The 24,519-nt window shown below is 39.3% G+C and overlaps 1 protein-coding gene across 2 annotated transcripts in view; it reads left to right on the top strand.

Moving 5' to 3' along the window:
* Positions 1-1,618: 1,618 nt before the first annotated feature.
* LOC127419768 (transmembrane protein 201-like) overlaps positions 1,619-24,519 on the top strand; it is a 36,548-nt gene continuing 13,647 nt past the window's right edge. Inside the window, exons 1-6 of one of the 2 annotated variants that reach the window (XM_051661477.1) lie at positions 1,619-1,782; positions 2,906-3,026; positions 6,320-6,508; positions 6,852-7,031; positions 11,214-11,572; positions 13,068-13,265. In XM_051661477.1, coding sequence (XP_051517437.1) covers positions 1,697-1,782; positions 2,906-3,026; positions 6,320-6,508; positions 6,852-7,031; positions 11,214-11,572; positions 13,068-13,265 — 1,133 coding nt within the window. In that variant the 5' untranslated portion in view covers positions 1,619-1,696. The remainder of the gene's footprint in view (positions 1,783-2,905; positions 3,027-6,319; positions 6,509-6,851; positions 7,032-11,213; positions 11,573-13,067; positions 13,266-24,519) is intronic. The other variant, XM_051661478.1, reaches the window with a different exon arrangement.

Raw genomic sequence — 24,519 nt, forward strand, 5'->3', positions numbered from 1 at the left:
TTTGATATGGCATTCGTTGTCATGTAACAACTGGAGTTATTTTTTTGTTTGAAATTGTTGGTCTTTCTAAACCAATCTATGCCGTTTGCTCAGTGTTACATGGTGGAAGCGAAGGAATGTATTGAGGAAAACAGGAAACATGGGGAAATTATTATTATGTCTGTCCTTCTGAAGTGTTAGGAGTACACCTGGTAATATTAATATTGTTGTAAGTAATCTAATTTCTAAACGAAAAGATCACTTATAAATTAAATCCTCACGACTGAACGGGGATGTCATGTGCAGACTTTCATGGTGGAGTTTAATTATAATAATATATTTTAATATAACAAGTTGTCTGTGCTTTTGAAACACACTGTCTACTGCAGAAGTGAAGAGTTCCAGATGAAGAATGTCAAATAAATATCCAAATATTGCTGGTCTGTCTAAACATGAGCTAGACAGTTACGCCAATGTAAAATGCTCATCCCAAACAAATTGGTGAATCACCTATAGTATCGCTCCCGGGTAATCTTGAACTCGAGGTTTAGGCGACCGCTGTTGATGTGTTCTACGAATGCTGTATCCCACGTCCAGTAGCGGGTTAGGAAGCCAGCAGTACATTTTGTTGTTGGGTTATTTGTTTTACATGCTTGTGGGTTTCTTTTCTCCGGGGAGGCCTCATTGAATGTAATGTGTAATGTTATTTATTAAGTCACAAATAACCCCTCCCAATTTACTCATGCCGTTTTCGCAATAACAGCCAACCCACGTCCCGGCACGGCAGCTCCGGCAAAAAGGTTGGTACCGCATGCATTTTTTTGAAGAGAGAAAAAAAAATTTTTTTTTTTTTTTTGAAGAGAGAAATTTTTTATTTATTTTTTTAATGAGAAAAAAAAAAAACTTTTTTTTAAGAGAGAAAAATGTGTTTTTTTACAGAGAGAAAAAACATTTGAAGAGAAAAAAAAATTAAGACTTAGGCTCAGGAAGGAGCTGAGACACTATTTTTTTTTTTTTCACTCTTATTTATTTATTTTTTCACTTTGCGGTTCAGAGCTTCCGTAAAATGGTGACTACTTTGAAGATGCTAAAATATAACACAGTTTTTGTTTATTTTGGATTTTGTTTAGTCACAACATAATTCCCATAGTTCCATTTATGTTATTCCATAGTTTTGATGACTTTACTATTATTCTAAAACGTAAAAAAACAAAAACAAAATTATAATAAAGAATAAGTGTTTCAAAACTTTTGACCGGTAGTGTATATTTACACACATACACGCACACGCGCACACACACACACACACATACACGCACACGCGCACACACACACACACACACACACACACACACTATATATATATATATATATATATATATATATATATATATATATATATATATATATATGATTATTATTTATATATAAAATTCTATCTTTATTAATTAATGGAGGAGTTTGGAATATAATAATAATAATGTATTAATATAACGCCTTTATCCATGCTTATGGTCGCTTCACAAGGCAAAAACCCTGTGTTTCACTTGATTGTGGTGCGGTAATGATTTCTTAAGAGACCTCGAGGCGCATTGACTTTTATTTTGATAACTCCTTCACATGACCATGTTGTAGATCGCTGCACGTGGACTCTGTTGCCACATGCACGACTCCAGCTTTCTTATTAAAAACACTACTGTCAATATCCCATTTTGCAATGGAGGCCTTTAACCAGATGTTACTACAATACCCGCCATTAATAGTCGGTGGCGTCGGAGCGCTGATCTACAAACTTACAACCAGGTATAGTGTCCCTGCCCATAAAATGTCGCTGGGCCTCGCAGAACAGACATGTGTAGCTTGCTACGACTCTGGAGTGCATCACAATTAACAAAACGCTTTTCCTGACCTCCTTTCAATAACGTGCAGGAGAATTTTCATGTAAAAGTTATTGCCCTCCCTTCGCATACGCAGCCTGTGAATGCGGGCGCGCGCTTTCTAAATAGGCGCGCGAGTTTTCCCTTCATATTTGAAGTGCTTAAAAACGTACACAAATTCATAATGGTACCCATAGTTAGTATATAATATAGCATAGCTATTATAGTTATTGTTTTTACTATAGAATTATAACACAAATTAATGTAAAATGTTTAAAAGCTTTTAAAATATTTATTTCTATTATATTCTATTATGGTATTGGTTAATACCAAGTTAGTAATAGAAATTCCCAGTAAATATTTTATTATATTACTATGTTATATAATATTTCTACATGTCTTAAATGTCACTACTGTCAGAAATTAGCTTATACCACGCATTTCCTAAAGCTAGACTAAAAGCATGTATATTAATATAAGATCCCAGCTTTGATAAGTTTTCATGCTCTAATTATATGTGAATTAATCATATTTTGTCTAGACTGCCACTTTATCTGGCAATTAGGCTACACCATTCATTATGGAAAAAATACATAATTTCCTGGAATCTAGTTCCTTCAAATTTCTAACTAATAGAAAACATGTCATCACTTGTTATGGTTGATGAATCATATTTTTTATGCATCCAATCATGTTGCCATTGTTTATATTCTCACAGACTGAATTTATCCATGTAATCAAACTCTTATCCGCTTGTAAATAGTTTCATACTACTGTTAGGTAGTCAGTTTCAAATCCCAATTAATAAAAGACATTGATTGATTGAGTAGTTTATTTACTCGATAGATTAGATTAAAAGCTAGAGGATACATAAATATGAATTAAATCATGTTTTTCAGCATATCACATCGAAAGGAATGCAGCCAAAAACTAGACTGTCAGGTCAAGCTAATGAAAGAATTGCACTGCGGTTATATCCTGCTATTGATAGGTATTGATGTGTAGCACTTCTAAGACTGATCTTCACAATTCTTGTTTTAATTCTACAGGAAGAAACCAACTCATGTCAAAGTGAATTGTTGGTTCTGCAATCAGGACACAGTGGTACCATATGGGAACAGAAACTGTTGGGATTGCCCATACTGTGAACAGTATAATGGGTTTCAAGAGGTATTGATTGCATCCAAAATGATGGGAGATACAGTATATTTGTTGTTATATGTGTCTGATAATGGGCATTATTCATAAGATTTCATTGGGCAATTTACATATGAAGGGGTTCATAAACAATTTACACACAGTTTTGTTCTGCTCGTGTTACAATACAATACTGTATGTTGATTAGAGCCCGACCGATATGGGATTTTAGAGAGGGAAAATTCACTGATTACCGATATGGTGGCCGAAATAGTTAATTTTTGAGCTAGAATTAAAACAGACCTTTCGTATGTAGATTTTGCACAGATATGACTATGCAAAGGTACTGAAGGCTGCTTTCATAAACAAATATTTTTATCAAAGAATATTTGACATTATTAATATACATTGTCAACAAATTCTAGAAATGAACACTGAGAAAATAAAGAATGAATAAAAAATACAATAAATAGCTTAATAAACATCAGTAATGTATGTTTAGTATCAGTCAGTTGCTGACCATTTAAATAAAGAATAAATACAAATAAAACAAATAGCTAAATAAACATCAGTATTACTGTTTAGTATCAGTCAAATGTTGACCATCAAAATAAAGAATAAATAAAAATAAAATAAATAGCTAAATAAACATCAGTATTACTGTTTAGTGTCAGTCAACTGCTGACTATTAAAATTAAGAATGAATAAAAATGAATAGCTTAATAAACATCAGTATTACTGTTTATTATCAGTCAAATGTTGACTATATTAATACTGCTGAGTCAAGATAAACAGCGGCAGTGGTGTTACACCGTATTCTGCTATACAAGTTCAGGGGAAACTTTCAACTGTGGAAAACCAGACTTTTAAATATTACATTTTATAAATGACACGACTGGAATTGTTCAGCTGAAGGGAGTATCAAACTGTGAATCCTGAACAAAACAGTTTGGTGAATACATGTTTACACATTAGCTCCCTCTCAGCTGCAAGCAGTGAAAGTAGCTATGTGATTAGCTAGTTAGCTATAAGCTCGTTGTCACGGAGAGTAGAAGACGGACGTTTATTTTAATTTCCAGCATTGTGTCTCACCAACTAGGTAATAACATAGTGTGAAATCAACACTCAGACACAATCCACCACCGCACCGTTGTCTGCTGAGCTGCAAAAACATGCTCTGATTACCTTTCAATCTGCTACATTACTGATTGCACTGACAAACTAGAGCTGGCTAACAGCAAACAGACATGAGTGACATGGTTGTCAGGGACAGGGTTAACGTTATATTAGTAATAGGGAAAATTATGGGGTCATTGTTTATTAACTTTCCAGTATGTATTTCACAAACTAGTTAGCAACTTACCGACACAGCTCAACTCCGCCCTTTCTGCAGACCCACCGTCAGCTCAGAGTCAGCTCTGTAAACAATGGAGTTGGAGCGTGCTCAGCTGAACAAACGACATAATGACACCAATTCTAAAGCATTGTTTTCTTTATTATACGTTCTGAAAAAAAGTTTTCATATCAGCGCATATTGGTAAAATATACAGGTGCATCTCAATAAATTAGAATGTCGTGGAAAAGTTCATTTATTTCAGTAATTCAACTCAAATTGTGAAACTCGTGTATTAAATAAATTCAGTGCACACAGACTGAAGTAGTTTAAGTCTTTGGTTCTTTTAATTGTGATGATTTTGGCTCACATTTAACAAAAACCCACCAATTCACTATCTCAAAAAATTAGAATATGGTGACATGCCAATCAGCTAATCAACTCAAAACACCTGCAAAAGTTTCCTGAGCCTTCAAAATGGTCTCTCAGTTTGGTTCACTAGGCTACACAATCATGGGGAAGACTGCTGATCTGACAGTTGTCCAGAAGACAATCATTGACACCCTTCACAAGGAGGGTAAGCCACAAACATTCATTGCCAAAGAAGCTGGCTGTTCACAGAGTGCTGTATCCCAGCATATTAACAGAAAGTTGAGTGGAAGGAAAAAGTGTGGAAGAAAAAGATGCACAACCAACCGAGAGAACCGCAGCCTTATGAGGATTGTCAAGCAAAATCGATTCAAGAATTTGGGTGAACTTCACAAGGAATGGACTGAGGCTGGGGTCAAGGCATCAAGAGCCACCACACACAGACGTGTCAAGGAATTTGGCTACAGTTGTTGTATTTCTCTTGTTAAGCCACTCCTGAACCACAGACAACGTCAGAGGCGTCTTACCTGGGCTAAGGAGAAGAAGAACTGGACTGTTGCCCAGTGGTCCAAAGTCCTCTTTTCAGATGAGAGCAGGTTTTGTTTTCATTTGGAAACCAAGGTCCTAGAGTCTGGAGGAAGGGTGGAGAAGCTCATAGCCCAAGTTGCTTGAAGTCCAGTGTTAAGTTTCCACAGTCTGTGATGATTTGGGGTGCAATGTCGTCTGCTGGTGTTGGTCCATTGTGTTTTTTGAAAACCAAAGTCACTGCACCCGTTTACCAAGAAATTTTGGAGCACTTCATGCTTCCTTCTGCTGACCAGCTTTTTAAAGATGCTGATTTCATTTTCCAGCAGGATTTGGCACCTGCCCACACTGCCAAAAGCACCAAAAGTTGGTTAAATGACCATGGTGTTGGTGTGCTTGACTGGCCAGCAAACTCACCAGACCTGAACCCCATAGAGAATCTATGGGGTATTGGCAAGAGGAAAATGAGAAACAAGAGACCAAAAAATGCAGATGAGCTGAAGGCCACTGTCAAAGAAACCTGGGCTTCCATACCACCTCAGCAGTGCCACAAACTGATCACCTCCATGCCACGCCGAATTGAGGCAGTAATTAAAGCAAAAGGAGCCCCTACCAAGTATTGAGTACATATACAGTAAATGAACATACTTTCCAGAAGGCCAACAATTCATTAAAAGTGTTTTTTTTATTGGTCTTATGATGTATTCTAATTTTTTGAGATAGTGAATTGGTGGGTTTTTGTTAACTGTGAGCCAAAATCATCACAATTAAAAGAACCAAAGACTTAAACTACTTCAGTCTGTGTGCACTGAATTTATTTAACACACGAGTTTCACAATTTCAGTTGAATTACTGAAATAAATGAACTTTTCCACGACATTCTAATTTATTGAGATGCACCTGTATGCCGATACCGATATATCGGTGAAAGGCTAATATCGGCCGATAATATCTGCCGACCGATATATCGGTTGGGCACTAATATTGATGCAGTGTTTAGACGTGCTATACATTTATGTGACCAAGCATGTGAGTGCATTGGGTCTGTGGCCAGCAATTGATGCTTTGAATTTGATGTTGATATGTTTTTGATCTGTAGAATGGGGATTACAACAAACCCATCCCTGCTCAATACATGGAGCATCTCAACCATGGAGTTTCGGCTGGCGTTTCTGAGTCACCTAAAACTCTGCAGTGGGTCAACTGCCAGATGCTTTTGTGCAGGAAGTGCAACAACAACCAGATGCTCAAGATTAAGCAGCTGGCCTCGTTCATCCCCAGGGATGATGTAGGTTTAAAACCGACCCATTTATTTGCATAATTATGAGGGGTTGTGAATTGATTTTGGTTTTATTGTACAGTGTACATCAACTTCTGTCATGCTATTTTTACGATTTTGAGACTAAATCGATTGTTTAAATACAACATGCAAAAGGCATCTATGAATCTGTCATAAATCTGTTTTTTGATGGTAGGAACATCTAAAGCACTGTCCTGCTCTTAACCATTTTGTTTTGAGTTTACTCCAAGTTTACTTCAACTTACCATGCCTGTGATGAAAGACACCAGCTTAATAAGTAACAGACATGCAACCAGTAACATTAAATCTGATATGTTCATCACCTTGGCAGGAAAACTATGATGAAGAGATCGAGGTGTATAAGCATCACCTCGAGCAGACCTACAAGTTGTGCAGGCCATGCCAGTCTGCAGTGGAGTACTATATAAAACATCAGAACCGACAGCTGCGAGCTCTGCTCTTCAATCACCAACTCAAACGTAGTTGGGATGCTGATAAGGCTTTCGTTAAGGTGATTTTCACTATATATTTGGCATATTTGCTTCAAAGCATTAGTACAGCCAAAAAGGAAAATTATGTCCATTTACTCGCCCTCATGTCATTCCAAACTTCCATAGAACATGGACATTGTAATAACATCATGGCCACTTTTTTCATACAATGAAAGTGATTAGGGACTCGGGCTGTTAAGTTCAAATGACACAAAAAGCACCTTTAAAAGTGGGTCATATGACTTGTGTGGTATTTTCTGAGTCCTCTGAAGTCATACGATACATTTGTGTAAGACCAAACAGACCAAAACTTGAAGTCAGGAGGGTAAATAAATAATAGTGACAGAATTTTCATTTTTGGCTGAAATATCCCTTTAAGACCACATTGGACTCAAGATTGCGCAGAGTATGGCGGCTGCGTTGTGAGCTCCGACACAACATGGTAGTGTTTGTTTGTTTTGTTCACAGTTCTTATGTTTTTTGTCTTGGATGTTGTCTGCCTTATTGTCTACGACAGACAAACACTTTTGGACATTGGTTCAGCAATTTCACACCGTAACTGGACTTCAGATTCCTCAATGCCGACCCGCTGTTTACAAACACGCAAGCGGAGCCCTTTGTCTGGGCTGCACGGCCGCGGAAACGCAGGAGGAAAAGGGGAAATGGAGCCGGCGTTCTCATCAGAGTAAGACGCCGCACAAATCGACCCCAGCTACCCAGTATTCTACTGGCAAATGTTCAGTCTCTGGATAACAAGCTCTGCGAGCTGAAAGCGCAGATCTCTTTCCAACGAGAGACGAGGGACTGCTGCATTGTCTGCCTTACAGAAACTTGGATGTCTGTGGAGATTCCAGACTCAGCCATTGAACCCGCGGGGTTCTCCGTGCACTGAGCGGACAGAGCGAAAGACCTCTCAGGTAAAAGCAGAGGTGGTGGTGGTGTATGTTTTATGATCAACAAATCCTGGTGTGATCAGAGGAACGTACATTCTATCAAGTCTTTCTGCTCTCCTGATCTGGAATTTCTCATGCTTCTGTGTTGACCATTCTGGCTACTGAGGGAATTCACAGTGGTCATTATCACTGCTGTGTACATCCCGCCACAAGCCGACACAGACCGGGCACTCAAGGAACTGTATGGGAGTATAAGTGAGCAGGAAACCGCGCACCCTGAGGCCACGTTCATTGTGACCGGGGACTTTAATAAAGCCAGTTTCAAATCAGTCGCACCAAAATACCACCAGCACATTAGTTTCAACACACGAGGGGACAGGGTTTTGGACCATTGCTACTCTCCCTTCCGGGATGGCTACAAATCCCTCCCCCGCCCACCATTTGGCAAATCGGACCACTCTTCCATTCTGCTTCTGCCCGCTTACAGGCAGAAACTGAAACAGGAAGCACCCACCCTCAGAACGATCCAGTGCTGGTCGGACCAATCAGACTCTATGCTACAGGACTGTTTTGATCATACGGACTGGGAGATGTTCCAGTCCGCCTCTGATGACGACATCGAGGTTTACGCTGATAGCGTAATGTGTTTCATCAAAAAGTGCACGGAGGACGTCGTTCCGACCAGAACAACACGGATCTATCCGAACCAGAAGCCATGGATAAATAGCGATGTTCGCGCGGCACTTAATGTGCGGACCTCCGCTTTAAATTCCGGGAACGCGGAGGAGCATAAACAAGCCAGTTATGCCCTCCGAAAAACAGCAAAACGCCAGTACAGGAACAAGATTGAAGGACAGTTTAACACCACCAACTGTAGAAGCATGTGGCAGGGAATTAACATCATCACGGACTTTAAAGGGAATAAAAACTCCGCCATGAACACCGCTGCCTCTCTCCCGAATGAGCTAAATACTTTTTATGCTCGTTTTGAGGGAAATAACACCGCCCTCGCGGAGAGAGCTCTCGCGGCCGAAGCTACAGAGGTGAGTTCACTCTCCGTCTCTGTAGCGGATGTAACCCGAGCCTTCCGACGGCCCAGACGGCATTCCGGGCCGCGTCATCAGAGCATGAGCGAACCAGCTGGCTAGTGTTTTTACAGACATTTTCAACCTTTCCCTCTCTTTGTCTGTAGTCCCCACATGCTTTAAAACATCTACCATTGTGCCTGTTCCAAAGCAATCAAAAATAACTTGCTTAAATGACTGGCGTCCTGTTGCTCTGACCCCCATCATTGGCAAATGCTTTGGGAGACTAATCAGAGATTACATCTGCTCTGTGCTGCCTCTCTCTCTTGACCCATTGCAGTTTGCTTACCGCAACAACCGCTCCACTGATGATGCCATTACATCTACACTACACACTGCTCTCTCCCACCTGGAAAAAAAAAACACTTATGTGAGAATGCTGTTTGTAAACTACAGCTCAGCATTCAACACTATAGTGCCCTCCAAGCTAGATGAGAAACTCCGGGCTCTTGGCTTAAACAGCTCGCTGCGCAGCTGGATCCTGGACTTCCTGTCAAGCAGACGCCAGGTGGTTAGAATAGGCAGCAACATCTCCTCATCACTGACCCTCAACACTGGAGCCCCACAGGGCTGTGTTCTCAGCCCACTCCTGTATTCCCTGTACGCACATGATTGTGTGGCAACACATAGCTCCAATGCCATCAAGTTAGCTGATGACACGACGGTGGTAGGTCTGATCACTGACAATGATGAAACAGCCTACAGAGAGGAGGTGCACACTCTGGCACACTGGTGTCAGGAGCATAACCTCTCCCTCAACGTCAGTAAGACAAAGGAGCTTGTGGTGGACTTCAGAAGAAAAGACAGAGAACACAGTCCCATCACCATCAATGGAGCACCAGTGGAGAGAGTCAGCAGCTTCAAGTTCCTGGGTGTCCACATCACTGAGGAACTCACATGGTCCATCCACACTGAAGTCGTTGTGAAGAAGGCTCATCAGCGCCTCTTCTTCCTGAGACGGCTGAGGAAGTTTGGAATGAACCGCCACATCCTCACACGGTTCTACACCTGCACTGTATTGAGCATCCTGACTGGCTGCATCTCCACCTGGTACGGCAATAGCACAGCCCACAACCGCAAAGCACTGCAAAAGGTGGTGCGAACTGCCAGACTCATCATCGGAGGTGAGCTTCCCTCCCTCCAGGAAATATATACAAGGCGGTGTGTGAAAAAAGCTCGGAGGATCATCAGAGACTCCAGCCACCCGAGCCATGGGCTGTTCTCACTGCTACCATCAGGCAGGCGATATTGCAGCACCAGGACCCGCACCAGCCGACTCCATGATAGCTTCTTCCCCCAAGCAATCAGACTTTTGAATTCTTGATCTCCCACAATCAAAATACATCAGCACTGCACTTTATTACTCTTATATCTCACACCGGACTGTCATAAATTATATTATTATATATATTCTCTCTTAACAACTTACTATCAGCCGACAGCCTGAATGTCAATACAGTACAATACAGCCTACTGTACATCTATATATACTACTATATATACTTTTTTTTATTTTTATTGAATAATGTGTATCTATATTGTGCGTATTGTATACTGTACAGTGTATGTTATTATTTGTATATTGTTGTGTGTAATTATGTGTATATTAGACTTTAAATTGTGTTGTGTTAATTTGATGTTATTGTAAATTGGTATATGTCTCATCACTTTCACGACTGCTATATTGATCGGAACTGCACCCAAGAATTTCACACACCATTGCACTTGTGTATATGGCTGTGTGACAATAAATGTGATTTTGATTTTGATTTGATTTGACATTGTTTAGTTCCTGCCATTGGACTTGACTTGACATGAAAAATAGAGCAAGTTCCTCTTTTATACGACTCTGAAGTCAATTTGATTCAGTGATACTAGAGGCTTGATTAGGTGCCAAGGGATTGACATGAAATATGTACTGAATTCAGATAAGTTGCCCAGATAACCTGCAATTTTACAACAACTTAGTTTGCGTGTGTAGCGTGTAAAAAGTGTGATTAATGACCAATCTGTTACTACTGTTTTCTTAAATCACAGATAGATGGATGTAAGTGAATGCCAGAGATAAGAAAAGACCTGTTCTCTCTTGCTGCTTTTGTGTCCTAAGTATTTCATTGTACAGCTACTGTTGATTCTTGTTGAGGTTTTAATCAGGCTTGGCATGCAACTATCAAGTGCTCTTCTGGTCCTGTATCAGGTAATCTTCCATTTTTCTTTTGGACAGAACACCTACACCCTCACCACACCAGCCTGGTCGATCTTCCCTCGAGTCCTTGCCTTTTTCACCTGTGCCTTCTTGGTAGCTGTTGCTTTGTCTGGATCTGGAGATCCAGAGGTGTCATTCAAGGTCATGCAGCCCTTAAGCGGAGGAGTTACCCCGCCCAAAAACCCCCTTAAAAATGGCAGCGAAACCAAGGCCAATGAGAGCACCAAGATGTGGGCCAATTTTGTGGGTCTTCTACCAGAAGAGGCCGTGAAGAACACCATGCTAGTGTGGAAGTCTGGAAGTGATAACCAGATGGCTGTGGCCTCTGTTGGTTTCCTGACTTGCATCACAGCTGTCTTAATGTCTGGACCTGTCAGGTGAACCACTTACACTTTTCCAGTACAATGTATTCTCATTTAGCACTTCTTAGGTCAGAAACATAGAATGCTGATGCAAATGCCTGGCCAATGCATTGCAAGTGCACTGTCCTGTTGTACAAACTTATGCATGTTTTTAAGTAACTGTGGCAGTAACGAACCTCATTACTCAAGGAGGCGATAGAGAGTGTATGTTAATAAACCATATGTTAAAGAGCGTTCACACTGGCACCGACAAAGCATCCAGAATTTATCATTTTCAATTAGAATTGGCAATTTCTGGCAACATAAGAGCATCCATTGGCGATACGACGAAGTTAAGCAGAGTTCAATGGTGGCGGTGGAGCGTTCACACTGACAGCGATTTGCAGCGCTTAAGCAAATGAAAGTCACACATTTTCAGTGAGAATTGGTGATTTCCAGCAACATGAGTGACAGCCACCTTTGGTGATGCAACATAGTTTAGTAGAGTTCAACTTTATGCAAATGAGTAGTGAAGTGAAGACTACTAAGGCTGTAAAATATTTTTTTTTTTATCATGGTCAAAGACTCCGTGTAGTGCATGCTAACATAGAAAAAGACGGACTCAAAGAGGCATTCAGAGTGACTGGCCCCTTAGATGAAGGTCTTCGCAATTGAGTCTTGCTCTCTTATCAATGGCTCGCTGCATAAGCATTAGGTACATACATACAACTGTATTTAATGAAAAACAATGTGTTACCACCGGCATTGTGATCTTGAGTCCGTGGTAGTGCCATGGCAACAGTATAGGCTACTGTGCAACACTAATTTAACACACTAAAGTGTTTCTTTTCTTGTTTTACTTTTTTACTGAAGATCTGAGAATATGAACTGTATATGAATATGAAATCTTTTAAATGTATAATTTTATGCACTTTTGTTAACAGCCAGATACTGCATGTTCTTTGCAATAAACAATAGCTAAAACATGGTTCTGTTTGGTTTGTATTGTAACAGTGGATGTAGGAGGCTTTTTACCCTACCTGAAATGTCTTTAAAATTCTAATATAACTTGATTTGAAAATTTGAATTATTATTTTATTTTTTTCAGCCATTTTGACAGCCCTAACAACTACCAACTACCAGTGCAGACTGGGATTCACTGCATATAATTGCATGTGATACACTGATGCAGAGACAGTAGTCACTGTCAGTGTGAACAGAGCTTTTTTTATTTATAGTAGCTATAAACGTGTTTATACAGTCTAACTTTGAAGATTCTCTTCAAAATGTTGCTTCGCAATACTAGCTGACCTGAAAGAGAAAACTGACTGCTAATGCACTGTAGCACCCCTTGTGGCAACACTTAAAATGCAATGTATACTAGTGTTGCTTAATGGATTGCGTTTTGATGCATTTTCGGAATGCAACAAGTTAAATCGAGCTTGCGCATAGGTGTATGTTTCTGGCCTTAGAATGTGAATGTTACCTAAAATGATTAGATAAATACATTTTTCGTTTTTTTCTTTTCAAGGAGGATTGATGCAGTGGCCTCGGTGCTGTGGCTCCTGGTGATAGGCTTCTACCTGGCTGAATTTTACCTGAAGACAGACATCCCAGACTGGTTGGAAACGGTCAAATTTGGCATCATATCTGTGTGTTGTCTGGTGGGATTCACTACTGCTGTGGCAACACGCAAATCTACGAGTCAGAGAAGAGCCAGAGTTCGCAGGTTAGAATCTGAACAGTGACACTATTTTATGGGATACTTAAGAGAGGACCCTTTTGGGACATATAAGATCAAGGGTTTCATTTTTCTCAAATTGGATCATTTCTTCCCAGCTTTCCTAACAAATTAATACACTCCAATATAAACCTCCATGACCTTTAAGATATCTGCTATAGTTTATATTGGCCTTTGAATCACCATGCTTTTAATCAAAGATGGTTAGGGTGCTTGATTCTTGCCTTGATGGTCTTGCTCAAGGTGAAGTAATAGAACAAGAAAGTTTATTGTGTGCTTTCTGTTTTGTAGTTTAATTCTTGTCAAAGTGCCCCTGATTTGACATAGACCAATCTAATTTTTCAATACAACATACTGTTTGGGGTCACGTGACGCCATGCAAGGAGCAGACGTGTGAGCGACAAGCTCTGCGCACTTTGCTGAATTTTCGATTATTTTCATGTTATAATCTGGTGAATTTTGATACACCCAGTTACACATTTGCCCTTTGCTGCAAAACATGGCAAAGAAGTCAAAATCCTCGGGCTCGGGAGACATTAAAACATAATGACACTTACGTGTTCAGGATGAAAGCCCCGACAGGCCTACAGACCCGGGACTCGATTTGGATGGCGCGGCGGGAGAGGAGATCCAGCGTCCGTTGTCCAACATGTCGGTGATGTTGACGAAGATTCTTGCTGACTTGGAGGATCTCACTGTAATACGGCGATCGATTACGGCGATGGAAATAAAATTCTCCGAGTTAGGTACAAGAGTGACTGATGTTGAAAAACAAATCGATTTTTTTGGAATCTTCGGAGAGGGAATTAACCGCTAATCCGCCCGTGACCAAAGTTGATTTGGAACATCTCCTTGAAAAGCTTGAAGATCTTGAGAATAGAAGCCGCAGGAATAACGTTTGAATTGTTGGAATTCCTGAGCATGAGGAGGTCAGAGATATGGTGAAATTCCTAGACAAGCTTTTCCCGAGTCTGCTCAACATAACAGGCCACAAGCTGGAAATCGAGCAAGCTCACAGAGTCCCGGCTCACAGATCTGCTGAGGGAGGAAGGCCCCAGCCGATTCTGGCCAGATTCCTGAGATCATCCGATAAAGATCTTGTGTTGCGCCAGGCGAGGAGCAAAGGGAAGCTTTCTTGGAAGAACCATAATATTTTCTTGTTCCTGGACTTTGCGAGTTCGACAAGAGAAACGCGATTTGTTCGAGGAATGTAAGAAACTCTTACATCAGAAAAAGATCTCGTTTGCTCTGATGTTTCTGGCCAAACTGAGAATAGAAACGAAGGTTGGTCGCAAAGTATTTACATGTCCAAATCAGAATAGATCTATTATAGAATCAATGTCTGAGTAAACCATTGGATGTGTCTCATGTGAGTGGGTCTGACTTGCTGTACTTACTCTTGAGGAAGCTGGGCGACATTTTGGGTTTTTTGCATTGGCTTCGCCGAGCGGCTGGAGCTTGTTTTGTGAATAACACTTTTCCTTAAAGAAACATTGCATTGAAGTTCCCGGACAGATTGAGAGAGGACACTACGGATGACCGCAAAATATCTACATGCTCACACAAAGGATGTCTTTTATAAAGTTGACGGATTGTGTAAGTCATGGTATATACTTCTATGCGGCCTCCGAGTGAATTGACTCGACCATCCGGGGAACTGGGATGCCGGTTTTATTTCTTTTTGTGTTGGTTCCGCCTAGGGGCTGGAGCTTGTTCTATTGAATAACACTCCTTTGGAACAGCTGTGGATTAATCTGTTCGTTCTTCGTGCTTATTCCTCCTCCTGGCTGTAGTTTGTTTTGTTGAGTTTTTTTTACGGGACATTGGAATGATTATGTCATCCGCTGAACTCATAACAGCTGGCTCACTAAACATTCGTTTGTCTGTCTGAGGATTCTGAACGGATATTGGCTGGAATTAGTTTTGTGGAAGATCACATCTTTGAGACAGTTCTGTGGATGAATCTACACGTTCTTTGAGTTCATTCTTCCTATTTGCTGGGTTTATTCTACAAAGTATTTTCTGTTATGTAATTTTGCCTCACAAATTTGTGAGGCAAAATTGAGCAATCCGATGGTAAAGTTGTCGTGGGGGCTCGTGGGCGTTCATGGACCTTTTGAGTTTAGAGGGTTTGTTGCTGGTTGGCGCTTTCGTGCGTGGAGTTAATGCGCACGTTTTTCTTTTTTCTGTTTGTTTTGTTCGGGGGGATGTTCGGGGGTTGATTGTTTCACTAATGGGGAATGTGGTCTGTATAATTTTGTTTTTCACACACAATTTTTTTTATTTTTTTTATTATATCAATATGTCAGTTGTTAATATAAGTGTACTATCTCTCTCCACATGGAATGTGAATGGGTTGGGGCACCCTATAAAAAGAAGGAAGGTTATTACTTTTCTTAAACGTAAGAAATATCATAGTGTTTCTTCAAGAAACGCATCTCTCCCCGCAGGAAGCTGAAAAATTTGGGAAGATATGGGGTGGACATGTTTTCTTTAGTGTTGGCTCAAGTAAGAGTAGGGGAGTCATTATATTGATTAATAAACATCTACAATTCAAATGTCTCAAACAGATTAAAGATAAATTAGGAAGAGTCATTATTGTTTTAGCAGAAATTCAGGGGCAAAGGTTGATTTTGGCTAATATTTATGCACCTAACGCTGATGATCAGGGCTTTTTTATAGATCTTGAAGGGATGTTGCAAGCTGCTGGCACCCCTCATGATATAATATTGGGAGGAGACTTAATCTTTTGATGGACTCAGTCCTTGATCATAGTGAAGCAAAAGTGTGTAAGCCCCCTAGAGCAACATTGACGCTTCACAGGATGTGTAAAAATCTTGGTTTTACAGATATTTGGAGACTTTTGAACCCATCTGGTAGATTATTTTTTTTTCATCAGTCCATAAGATTTATTCTAGAATGGATTTTTTTTATTTTTTATATCCAAATCCCTCATTTCATCTGTTGTTAATTGCTCAATTGGAAATATCTTAGTCTCAGATCATGCCCTGGTGAGTTTAGAGGTGATGCCACATATAGAGAAAAAGAAATCATATAGTTGGCACCTTAATGTATCCCTTTTGCAAAATCCTGATTTCCAACAAATGTTAAAGACTGAAATCAATGTTTATATGGAGACCAACTGGTCCTCAGTATCCTCTGTGGCTGTGGCTTGGGAGGCACTTAAGGCGGTTCTTAGGGGTCGGATCATACAGTATGCCTCATTCATCAAAAAATCCGAAGCACGAGAACTTGTGGAGTTGGAAGAGAATATTAAAAGTGCAGAGGCAGAGCTGAAGCACTGTATGTCAGCTGATGGCCTCAGAGAATTGACCTAATTGAAATATAGATATAATACTATTTTGTCACAGAAAGTGGAGTTTTGGTTATTCAGGGCAAGACAGTCATACTTTGAGTCAGGGGACAAAGCAGGGAAGCTTTTGGCTAGATATATAAAGCAGAGAGAGTCTGTTTCTATCATTCCCTCAGTGAAATCTGCTGGTGGTGAAATTTTTACCTCAGCCATTGATATTAATAATACCTTTAAAGAGTTCTATCTTGATCTTTATAGTTCCACATCTTCATCTACTGATGAAGATATTAGAAACTTTGCGAAACCATTAGATTGATGATTGAGCAAACAAACTCTCTTGATTCTGAGATAACCTTGGAGGAGCTTGACGAGATAATTAAGTCCCTACCTACTGGCAAGGTTCCGGGGCCAGATGGTTTTGCCGCTGAATTTTTTAGATCCTATTCTACAGAACTGGCTCCACTTTTGTTAGAAGTCTATACTGAATAATTAAAGAATGGAAAGCTTTCTCCAACCATGACACAAGCCCGGATCAGTCTGATTCTTAAAAAGGATAAAGATCCAAGTGAGTGTAAAAGTTACCGTCCAATCTCCCTGATCCAACTAGATGTAAAAATATTATCAAAAATGTTGGCTAACTGATTAAGTAAAGTTATGACATCTCTTATAGAACAGGTGGGGTTTATTTGGGGCCGTAGCTCTTCTGATAACATCAGGCGTCTCATCAATATTATGTGGCGAGTGGTCAGTCTCCGGTCGCTGCCTTCTCACTTGACGCCGAAAAGGCGTTAGATATGGTAGAATGGGATTATCTTTTTAAGATTTTGGAAATGTATGGGTTTGGGAATACATTTATTGGTTGGATTAAGTTACTTTATAAACACCCTGTAGCAGCGGTACAAACAGATGGATTAATTTCAGATTATTTTACTCTGGATAGGGGAACTCGGCAGGGCTGCCCTCTTTCCCCTTTATTGTTCTGTCTTGCCCTGGAACCATTAGCAGCCGCGATAAGAAAGGAGGATGATTTTCCAGGGGTGATTGCAGGAGGTGTGGCGCATAAGCTTCTGCTTTATGCAGATGATATTTTATTATTTGTCTCTGAACCTACTAGATCTATGCCTTGCCTCTACAGAATTATTAATTCCTTTCCAAGTTCTCAGGATACAAAGTTAATTGGTCTAAATCCGAAGCTTTGGCTCTGACAGCGTACTGTCCAGTAACGGCTTTCCATCCGGGTGCCTTCCAATGGCCCAAACAGGGCATTAAGTATTTGGGGATTTTATTCCCAGCAAATTTGTCTGATTTAGTTAGTGTCAATTTTGACCCTTTAATAAAAAGATTTTCGAGCGATGTGGGCAGGTGGGCTTCATTACATTTATCGATGATTGGAAAGGTTAATGTTATTAAAATTAATTGTATTCCAAAATTTAACTACCTGCTACAGTCCCTACCTGTAGATGTCCCCCTCTCTTATTTCAAGCAATTTGATAGCGTAGCGAAGTCCTTCATTTGGAATGGTAAACCTCCCAGATTGCATTTTTATAAGTTACATAGGCCTGTTGACAATGGTGGGTTAGGCCTACCCAAGATTTTGTTTTATTACTATGCGTTCAGTCTCAGACATTTGGCTCATTGGTCACTTCCACCTGAGAGAGCCCCTCCCTGGTTTTTTATTGAACAGGCAGTTGTTGCCCCTATTTTGCCATTTACAAAGCATCTCTATCAAACTAATCAGAAAAGTAAAGTTACATCCCGTTATTTCGCATTTACACTCGGTATGGACTAAAGTGTCCAGATTGTTTAAATTGGACACTTATTTAAATGTTGCCTCGAGCATATGGCAGAACCCAAGATTGTGTATTGGCAAGTCCCCTTTCTGCTGGCCAGAGTGGATTGTGAGGGGGGGTTGCTACACTCGGTGACCTATATGAAAGTGGAGTGTTGAGATTGTTTGAAAACTTGGTCCAATATTTTGGGATCCCCAGACCTCAGTTTTATAGGTATTTACAATTGCACCACCTGCTTTGTACTATTTTTGGAGTAGCACACACCCCCCTGAGGAGGCAGATGCTTTGGGAGAGGTGATTGCGGCTTTTGGAAAAGGTCATGAGGCATCAGTGTATTACTCCCTATTAATTCAGAGTATGGGGGATGGAGCTGATTTCATATACCGTGAAACCATGATATTTTCGGAGACTGTTATCGTACCGTGAAAATCTCTTACCGTTGCAACCCTAGCTACAACATAACGCATTTGATAGAGAGAGTTTGTCACATATTTGTGCCTTGTGCCCTTCTCTTTGTATAGTTTCTAAATAATTAACAAGCCCGACTGAATTTCAGGTTCTTAAGCCTGTAATGACTTCACCAATTTGATTTCATAATCATTAACACAGAATTTATGCAATATTATTATTCACATATAGGAAACAGAAAAATTAGCTAACCAAGTACTTGGCATTCAAGTCAAATCAAACTTTATTTATAAAGCACATTTTAAAACAACAGTAGTTGATCCAAAGTGCTGTACAATTTACAAATCAAACATATAAACAAAACATATAAAAAATATATAATAAAAGATTAGTTAACAATCAGTTAAATAGTATCAAAAGACAATTAATAAAAATAGATTTAAGGGCAGATTTAAAAATAGCTAAAGATGGAGCAGACCTCATGTGGAAGGGCAGGCTATTCCAAAGTTTTGGAGAAGCAACCGAAAAATCCCGATCAGCCTTTGACTTGCAGCGGGAACTGGGGACAGATAAAAGAAGTTGATTACCAGATCTTAGCATTCTTAGAGGAGAGGAAGTGTGGAGAATGTCACTAATGTATTTCGGTGTGAGACCAAAAAGGGCTTTATACACACAAACATACATTTTAAAATCAATTCTGCACTTAACTAGAAGCCAGTGTAGAGAAGCTAATACAGGGGAAATATAATCCCTTTTTTCATTCCAGTTAAAAATCTAGCTGCCGCATTTTGAACAAACTGCAGACGAGATATGGCAGACTGAGGCAGACCGACATATAGTGAATTGCAATTATCCAGCCAAGATGTAATAAGAGCATGGATCACCGTTTCAAGGTCCTTTTTGAGAGAGAAACTATTTAATTTAGCAAGAAACTGTAGATGAAAGAAACCTCCCTTAACAACGGCATTAACCCCCGTGGGGACCCAGGGTAAAATAGGTCCCTAGCACCCCCTTCCTGATCGTAAGAGGTGACAAATGGGTGACTTCTTTGCCGTAAGTTGCAACCCGTGTCTGGGGAGGACGAGGACCTGGTATTTGAGGAATGTGTATGCTGCGGCTGACTCAGATCCAACACAATACTTTGGCTTCGAATTCACATAGACGGGAAGTTGGAACTAGCTGGCACTAGAGAGCTACACGACATGGATGAGGCTGAAATAGCATCAGAATTAACTCAACAAGGTGTAATGAATGTCAAGAGGATCACAATCAAAAAAGAACAACAGATAATTAAGACAGGTACTTACATTATGACTTTTAATAAATCCCAAACTCCAGAGAGGATTCAAATTGGATATGTGAGTGTACCAGTCAATATCTTTATTCCAAACCCATTGAGATGCTACAACTGTCAAAAACTTGGCCATGGTTCTGCTTTCTGTAAAAGAAAAGCAATCTGCTGCAACTGTGGAGAAGGACATGAATCAGTATGCTGAAGACCGTCAAAATGCAACAACTGTTCAGCTAATCACCCAGCTTCAACAAAAGAATGTCCGATTTGGATAAAGGAAAAAGAAATCCAAAGAATAAAATGTGTTGAAAGGATCAGCTATGTTGAAGCACGTAAAAAGGTTGAGGAGTCCCCATCCTTTAATTTGAGGAAAACATATGCTTCTGTGGTGAAACCAACCATGAGTGTCAAACCACTGACTGTCAGACTAGAAACCACAAAATGTCAGCAACAGAATTTCTAATCAAAAAGAAGAATCAAGGAACACAAAGTCAAATAATGACAAATCAAATCCAAGCCAAGGAAGACAAAAAATCATCAAATGAGCACAACCAGTCCTTAAGAGGGAAAAAGATACAACAAAGTACAAAAACTCAATCAACAAAATCGAATCAAGAAAGGAAAACACAAAACGGAATGTTTTAAAGAATAACGATTTTGAAATGACAGAGTACAAATTCCCGAAATCGAAGCTTGTCTCCAAGATGCAAAGGTAAAGGGCAGATATTTGTTTTACCTACTTGAAAATGAGGAATCATATAATTCAGTGGAATTGTTGAGGATGTAAGGCCCATTTTGAATCTGTACATTCACAACAAATGGCAAATAGAATGGAATGAATGCATATATAACAAACTACATGAGGTGAACACAGTACTAACTCAAGGAGTTTATTATTTTGAAAATAATGTCGAATCGGTCACTCAAGACTCACTCATTCATACTTTTTGAAAGGGGAAGAGAAACCGGTTTGTGATTTATGTAAGAATTTCTTGTGTAAAACATATTTTAATAGAATGTCCATTTCTAAATGATATTAGACAACGTTTTTATTCAGAAAATATATTAATGGACATTTTTAAAAAGGTTTCTCCTGGAATAATTTTAGAATTTCTATCATATATTAAACTGAAAGATTCTATATAATTGTTATTATTACTATTATTACTATTGTTATTATTGTTATATGTATTTTTGTATATTGATTGTTTTTAATACAAAATTGTTAAATTAGTGTAAACAATATTTAAATTGAAACACTGTTGTTTTTGCCATGAATATAGCCATTGCTGCTGATAAGGCATCAAATTATAAATAAATAAACAACGGCATTAATTTGTTTGTCAAAAATTAAAGATGTCAAAAATGACCCCAAGATTTTTGACGTACTTTTAAATGTTGGAGGGAAGAGAACCTAACTGTGCTTCAAGGGCAGGAAGGGGCCTGGAAAAGCCTAAAACAATAACTTCTGTTTTGCCTTCATTTAACTGCAAAAATTGTTTGCCATCCAATGTTGGATGTCCTCTAGATATTTGAAAAGCACTTCAAAAGGGCAGCTACTCTCTAGTCTGACTGGTAAATAAAATTTGGAATCGTCAGCTTAGCAATGATAAGAAATATTATATTTCTGAAAAACAGAACCCAGGGGGAGCATATAGAGTGAGAAGAGTAAAAGGCCCAAAATGGATTCCTGGGGCACACCACAAGATAAGCGGGCTGATGTAGAGGAAAAATTCCCTGTGCTCACAGAGAAGGTCCTCTCTCGCTAGTAAGAGGTCAACCGCTCCAGGGCCACACCCTGAATGCCGACCACACTCTCCAAACGATTTAACAAAATATTATGATCAATAGAATCGAATGCAGCGCTAAGATCCAATAAAACCAACACTGCATTTGATCCGGAGTCAGTGAAAGTAAAATATCATTAGTGACCTTCAACAGCACGGATTCTGTACTATGTAAAGGTCTGAATCCAGACTGGAGCATGTCCAAAATATTAAAAGAATTAAAAAAAGAATATAGCTGGGAATACACAATGCTCTCCAAGAGCTTTGACATAAAAGGCAATTTGGAAATAGGCCTGTAGTTATTGAGCACAGTTGGATCGAGATTAGGTTTCTTAAGCAGAGGGTGAACAACTGCATGTTTAAAACTAGTAGGAACTACTCCACTAACTAGAGAGCTATTTATGATAGCTGTCACATTTGAGCTCACAGTTTCGAAGACATCTTTGAACAGACGTGCAGGAATAACATCTGTCGTACAACTTGAACACTTCATCTTTAAAACTAAATCAATTAGCTGGGCCAAAGAGACTGGTTGAAAGCAAGTTAAATAAATGAACGGCGGGTATTCCCATGGTGGATCAAATTTTAAGGGCTTAATGGAAGACTTCAAATCTTGGATTTTATCAAAGAATTCTCACAGGTATCAAGAGATGGATTAGGACAGGCAACTGAAGAAGGGTTTAGCACCGAAGCGATTGTCTTAAACAGTACTTTGGGCCTGTTTGAATTTTCTGAAATAAATTTTGAGAGGAACTTTAATTTAGCCTCTTTCACTGATCTTTGATAACTGATTAGACATGCCTTTAATAAATCATATATTGTATATACAGTTGTGCTCAAAAGTTTGCATACCCTGGCAGAAATTGTGAAATGTTGGCATTGATTTTGAAAATATGACTGATCATGCAAAAAAACTGTCTTTTATTTAAGGATGGTGATCATATGAAGCCATTTATTATCACATAGTTGTTTGGCTCCTTTTTAAATCATAATGATAACAGAAATCACCCAAATGGCCCTGATCAAATGTTTACATACCCTTGAATGTTTGGCCTTGTTACAGACATACAAGGTGACACACACAGGTTTAAATGGCAATTAAAGGTTAATTTCCCCACACCTGTGGCTTTTTAAATTGCAATTAGTGTTTGTATATAAATAGTCAATGAGTTTGTTAGCTCTCACGTGGATGCACTGAGCAGGCTAGATACTGAGCCGTGGGGAGCAGAAAAAAACTGTCAAAAGACCTGCGTAACAAGGTAAAGGAACTTAATAAAGATGGAAAAGGATATAAAAAGATATCCAAAGCCTTGAAAATGCCAGTCAGTTCTGTTCAATCACTTATTAAGAAGTGGAAACTTCGGGGATCTCTTGATACCAAGCCAAGGTCAGGTAGACCAAGAAAGATTTCAGCCACAACTGCCAGAAGAATTGTTCGGGATACAACGAAAAACCCACAGGTAACCTCAGGAGAAATACAGGCTGCTCTGGAAAAGACGGTGTGGTTGTTTCAAGGAGCACAATACGATGATACTTGAACAAAAATGAGCTGCATGGTCGAGCTGCCAGAAAGAAGCCAATGCCACAAAAAAGCCCAGTTACAATATGCCAGACAACACCTTGACACGCCTCACAGCTTCTGGCACACTGTAATTTGGAGTGACGAGACCAAAATAGAGCTTTATGGTCACAACCGTAAGCGCTATGTTTGGAGAGGGGTCAACAAGTATTATGCTCCTTGAAACAACCATACTGTCTTTTTCCAGAGCAGAATTTTCCACTTCTTAATAAGTGATTGAACAGTACTGACTGGCATTTTCAAGGCTTTGGATATCTTTTTATATCCTTTTCCATCTTTACAAAGTTCCATTACCTTGTTACGCAGGTCTTTTGACAGTTCTGCTCCCCATGGCTCAGTATCTAGCCTGCTCAGCGCATCCACGTGAGAGCTAACAAACTCATTGACTATTTATACACAGACACTAATTGCAATTTAAAAAGCCACGTGTGAAAGAATGACTATAGATTGAATGTTTTTCTAGTTTTACATTAATGTAATCCCCAACTATATGTATGTAGCATATGCTGGGAAGTTCATCTTTGCTGTGATCAGAGTACTTACTGATGTGACATAGACAGTTACTGTTTTCAACTTTCTCAATCTTAAGTCTATTTCTCAAGCACATTTTCTCAGATGTGTATCACCTTATAAAAATGTTGTGGTAGTTAAGAGCGTCCCAAAAGTATGTTCACCTCAGACAAACTATAGGCTCTCAACATATACTGTAGACTCTGGCTTATAGGTAAGCTTTTGTTGAAATATTTATATATTTTGTATTACCAAAAGTTAAAATGTGCCTAATTTGATTCTTTTTAAAGCTCCGTTAATACACTATTTAACATTTTAAAATGCATTGATTAGCAGTAAACTGGCTAATCATTAGTGTTAACATTTCATATACAATATAATGGCGCATTTCACTTGCTTTTATAGTATTTGACTGTAGGCATCCTTAATCTTGAATATTAATTTGTTTTATATATCCTCGTTTATAGTTTGCTTCCCAAATGCTGATTTTTGTTTTTTGTTTTTTTTGTTTTGTAAATAAGCCATTGTATCTAGACTTGACATTGATGTAATTGTCTCAGTCAT

This window comes from Myxocyprinus asiaticus, chromosome 29, assembly GCF_019703515.2.
Source record: "Myxocyprinus asiaticus isolate MX2 ecotype Aquarium Trade chromosome 29, UBuf_Myxa_2, whole genome shotgun sequence".
NCBI lineage: Eukaryota > Metazoa > Chordata > Actinopteri > Cypriniformes > Catostomidae > Myxocyprinus > Myxocyprinus asiaticus.